Genomic DNA, 4,831 nt, shown 5'->3' with positions numbered 1-4,831 from the left:
GCAGCTTTGTTCTGGGTGGAGCAGTAGGGGGCGGAGCTCAGCGAGCAGCTTTGTTCTGGGTGGAGCAGTAGGGGGCGGAGCTCAGCGGGCAGCTTTGTTCTGGGTGGAGCTGTAGGGGGCGGAGCTCAGCAAATAGCTTTGTTCTGGGTGGAGCTGTAGGGGGCGGAGCTCAGCGAATAGCTTTGTTCTGGGTGGAGCTGTAGGGGGCGGAGCTCAGCGGGCAGCTTTGTTCTGGGTGGAGCTGTAGGGGGCGGAGCTCAGCGAATAGCTTTGTTCTGGGTGGAGCAGTAGGGGGCGGAGCTCAACGGGCAGCTTTGTTCTGGGTGGAGCTGTAGGGGCGGAGCTCAGCGAATAGCTTTGTTCTGGGTGGAGATGTAGGGGGCGGAGCTCAGCAAATAGCTTTGTTCTGGGTGGAGCTGTAGGGGCGGAGCCCAGCGAATAGCTTTGTTCTGGGTGGAGCAGTAGGGGTCGGAGCTCAGCGAATAGTTTTGTTCTGGGTGGAGCAGTAGGGGGCGGAGCTCAACGGGCAGCTTTGTTCTGGGTGGAGCTGTAGGGGGCGGAGCTCAGCGAATAGCTTTGTTCTGGGTGGAGCTGTAGGGGGCGGAGCTCAGCAAATAGCTTTGTTCTGGGTGGAGCTGTAGGGGGCGGAGCTCAGCGAATAGCTTTTTTCGGGGCGGAGCGGTAGGGGGCGGAGATCAGATCCAGGAAGAACACGACAGGTTTGATTGAAATGATCATTATTATGGAGAGCAGATTGATCAAATCAATTTCATTGGTTGAAGAAGTTTCACAGGAACCCATCAATCAATTTAGCATTTCATTAAAAGCTCCTATCAAAGGGGGTGGAGCCTCAAAACATCTGACGTTAGTGTAAGAACGAAGCTCTGAGCTGATGGAGGAGAAACAGAGCAGGTGGTTTCCACGTGAAAGCAGAGGCAGCCCCGCCCCCACGCCGCGCTCTCTGACCCCTCCCTGTCTTCCCTTCAGCAGAGGACGGCGCCAGCTGCGGGGAACCAGCCCGGCCGCTGCAGCCGCTGTAGGAGGCTGCTGGGAAACGGAGTCCACCGCAGACCGGTGAGGCTTGGTGGGGGGGGGCAGTGGTTAGAGGAGGAGCGGGAAAGTGACTGTTTGTGTTTTCCAGGATTCTGAGTCCAAAGACCGGTCCAGTTTGGTCTTCTGCAGTCCCACCTGCTCCGCTCTGTTTGGGAACGAGCAGCTGAACCGTCCTGACCAATCCAAGGTGAGTCCCCCCCACCCCCGGCTCCTTACGCTCTCCTCAGCCCCGCCCCTCCTTTAACTGGGTGTCTGTGTGTCCTCAGCCCGCAGTCCCGGTGCCCCCTAGCAGAACTCCGCACCACTACACCCACAACATGTCGTCCATCGCCGTCCATTCGCTGCCCCCCGCTGATTTATCCTCCTCCTCTTCACCGCCGCCTGCCTTCCCCCCTGCCTCAGCCATCACCATGGAGACGAAGTGCCACTCTGACAGCCTCAAGGTGGGACTGGTAACCAGTTTATCCAGTTCAACTGTTCCACTAGGTGGCTCACTGTTTGACCTGTCTCTGATTGGCTGACAGGTTAAAGTAAAGCTGAAGCCCCGCCCACGGACCGTGTTGGGGGATGAAGCTCAGAACTCAAAGAAGATGAGAACATCTCGTTGGCGACGCTGGAGCTTCAGCATCACGCTGAGCAGGTCAGAGTCTGAGAGGGAAATGGGCGGCCATGTTGATCAGGGAAAGAGGACCGGAGGGCTAATTGGTTCCTCCAGGTTACAACTTCAGCACCGGAAGTTCTCTCAATGTTCTACTTGTCAGATCTTTGGATCCTGGTTCTGTTGACCTTTTGACCTTTGTTCTTATACCCACTCTATCTCAGAGGTGCCTATGTCCCCAAAGAGGCGGTTTCCATGCCAACAGAAGACGAAGTGGATGAGCTCCTAAGGAAGTTTGGGGTATGTTTACGTCCTGACCCGCTACCTAAAGACCAGCGGCGGTGCTGTTTCTGTCAGCAGCAGGGAGACGGGCTGACAGACGGACCGGCTCGCCTGCTGAACCTGGACCTGGATCTGTGGGTGAGTGCTGCTGCCACGGTTGTAGCTGTGCCCATCAACCCGAAGACTGACCTGTGCTGTTTTCAGGTGCACCTGAACTGCGCGCTGTGGTCCAGCGAAGTGTACGAAACCCAGGCGGGTGCCCTGATCAACGTGGAGCTGGCGCTGAGGCGGGGCCTCGCCCTGCGCTGTGCCCACTGCTCCCGCACCGGGGCCACCACTGGCTGCAACCGGCTGCGCTGCACCAATACCTACCACTTCACCTGCGCCCTGCAGGCCCATTGCACCTTCTTCAAGGTAAGGTTCCTGCAACGGATCCCGCCACCAATGCCGTCCGACCTGCCTGAGGGTGCTCAGTGCTCCTCCTCTCCGTCCTACAGGATAAGACCATGCTCTGCCACCTCCACAAGCCCAGGATGCTTCCTCTGAGCGGGGACAGGTCCTCTAGCTCCTCCCCCTTCTCCACACCCGGCCCCGATCTGGCAGCGAGCGCCGACCCGTACGACTCGGAGCTGCGCTGCTTTGCCGTGTTCCGGCGGGTCTTCGTGCAGCGAGACGAGGCACGGCAGATCGCCGCCATTGTCCAGCGAGGGGAGCGGCAGCACACCTTCCGGGTCGGCAGTCTGCTGTTCCGAGCCGTCGGTAGGCTCCTCCCTCAGCAGATGAAGAGCTTCCACAGCCAGACGGCCATCTTCCCTGTCGGTTACCATGCCAACCGCTTCTATTGGAGCATGCGCCACAGCAACAGGTGATCCTTGATTGTTTTGTATTTTTCAGGTCCAGGTTGCTGAGGGAGAGACTGGGGGGTCCCCAATGCCCCCCCCCCCCAGCATCTTTATTCAGCCTAAACCTAAACCTGCTTCAGGAAACTATAGAAACCGGATCATCCTAATCGGTCTGGTTACACTGACCCCATTTCCTCTACCGCCGAACCCGATTCCTTACCACCGTTTACACAGCACGCTAGCACGGTTCCTCGACTCCTAGTCCTACTCCTAGTGGCGATCTACGGTACTACTGCTTCCTCGCCCTGATCTGTTGTGGTCAAAAACCTCATGTATAGATTTTTACGTTTCTCCTCTTGGCGCTGTTCGGGTCTCGGTCATACCCCCCCACCTTCAATCTTTAGGGAAACTTTGCGATTATGTTTTGTTCCGTCCAGCATCGCCTGGATAGGATCCTTTTTTCAAAGTGCAATAAGAGCCTCGGTCTCAGCTTTCTCCCAGGTCGCACCGCGCTCTGAAGCCATTTTTAAAAATGTAGTGCTGAGAAGGATACAGTTGTTGTTTACAGTTCTTCTTCTTCTGTTTTGTGGCGGTTGGTAAGCAACCTAGTGATGTGCATTACCGCCAACTACTGGAAGCTGACTTTAGAGATGGTGTGGTCTGCTCATGCACCTTTGTTATGTGAGAACCAAGCCAGAACTGAACACCCCCCCGCCCCCACCCCCCCCAAGCCCTACTGAGGAACTAGTACCATGCTACCGTGGTTCGGTTGGGTCCGGTTCAGCTTGCGTGCCATTTAGACTCAACAGTTAGCTTTATTACCGAGCTCGGACCAATCTATGCAAAGGGTAGTGGAAATGGGGCGATAGGCCCCGCCCACTGACTGTGATCCGCTTCCTCTCCAGACGCTGTAAGTACATGTGTTCCATCGAGGAGCAGGATGGCCGGCCGCTGTTCAAGGTGAAGGTGGTGGAGAAAGGCCACGAAGATGTCGTCCTGACGGGATCCTCACCCAAAGGTGAGTGACGGCTGACCTTGGATCAGACCAGGAGCTGCTTTTCAGGCCTCTGACTCTTCCTGCTATGTGCAGCTGTGTGGGCCCAGATACTGGAACCAGTGGCACAGCTGAGGGACTCGAGTGGAACTCTGAAGCTCTTCCCAGTTTACCTGAAAGGAGAAGATTTGTTTGGTTTAACCACGTCTGCAGTGACCCGGATCATCGAGTCTGTAGGTCCATCGCTTCAGCACCAACACACTGACTTTGTCCCCATCTGTCTCTAATCGTCCCTCTATTTGTCTCCATCTCTGTGTCTGTGTCCCTGTCTGTCCATCTCTGTGTCCCTGTCTCCGTCTGTCCCTCTCTGTCTACAGCTGCCAGGGGTGGAGGCCTGTGAGCGTTATACGTTCCGTTACGGCAGGAACCCACTGATGGAATGGCCTCTGGCCTTTAACCCAACAGGGTCAGCGCGCTCTGAACCCAAAGTCAGCCAAGCCAAGAGGTAATGACATCACTTCCTTTTCCTGTGGAGCTACAGTTTCTTTTTAGTGGGGTTTTTAGTTCATCCAGGCACCAAAGGAGGCTAATCTGAGGGTAAAGCTTCAGTTTAGAAAGCAAATTAGTTTTAATGATTGAAAGGAACCTTCAGAAGATCCAGTAATAGAAACCATCAGAGTGTGGAGGAACTAAAACAGCTGCGATATCGGCTACAAAGATCCAGAACTATGGAGGATTAAGGTCAATGAAAGCTGCTCATGCTGAGAACTTCTACGATTAATTAGATCAGATTCAGCCATAGAAGACCTCTCATATGGAGACTGTTGCTCTGTTCAAAATCCTGGGCTGCGTCCTTAGAAGGCCAGATCCGAAGGACGATGACATCATAGCGCGGCGCCGAGGTCTGGTCGGATTCCAAGAGTCCTCGTTATGCGGCCTTATACTGCGTCCTTCTTTTTGCCCGATTTGAAGGACGGGTCTGATGTATCCTCGGTGTCCCCGGATATCCCAGGATTCATTGCGAGACCAAGCAAGCCGTGATCAGAGGAAAGGTTACTTAGC

General features: G+C 55.3%; 1 protein-coding gene across 1 annotated transcript in view; it reads left to right on the top strand.

Annotated features, from left to right (window-relative positions):
- Positions 1-4,831, top strand: part of LOC107101949 (histone-lysine N-methyltransferase 2C-like) — a 100,294-nt gene that overhangs the window by 85,942 nt on the left and 9,521 nt on the right. Inside the window, exons 63-72 of the mRNA XM_015401044.1 lie at positions 988-1,074; positions 1,142-1,240; positions 1,320-1,496; positions 1,578-1,693; positions 1,876-2,071; positions 2,138-2,347; positions 2,431-2,798; positions 3,681-3,793; positions 3,866-4,002; positions 4,147-4,274. Coding sequence (XP_015256530.1) covers positions 988-1,074; positions 1,142-1,240; positions 1,320-1,496; positions 1,578-1,693; positions 1,876-2,071; positions 2,138-2,347; positions 2,431-2,798; positions 3,681-3,793; positions 3,866-4,002; positions 4,147-4,274 — 1,631 coding nt within the window. The remainder of the gene's footprint in view (positions 1-987; positions 1,075-1,141; positions 1,241-1,319; positions 1,497-1,577; positions 1,694-1,875; positions 2,072-2,137; positions 2,348-2,430; positions 2,799-3,680; positions 3,794-3,865; positions 4,003-4,146; positions 4,275-4,831) is intronic.

The sequence above is a fragment of the Cyprinodon variegatus genome, unplaced genomic scaffold (assembly GCF_000732505.1).
Source record: "Cyprinodon variegatus isolate N-32 unplaced genomic scaffold, C_variegatus-1.0 Scaffold1176, whole genome shotgun sequence".
Classification (NCBI taxonomy): Eukaryota; Metazoa; Chordata; class Actinopteri; order Cyprinodontiformes; family Cyprinodontidae; genus Cyprinodon; species Cyprinodon variegatus.
The sequence above is the reverse complement of the archived record's forward strand: the minus strand, read 5'-3'. Positions and strand labels throughout refer to the sequence as shown.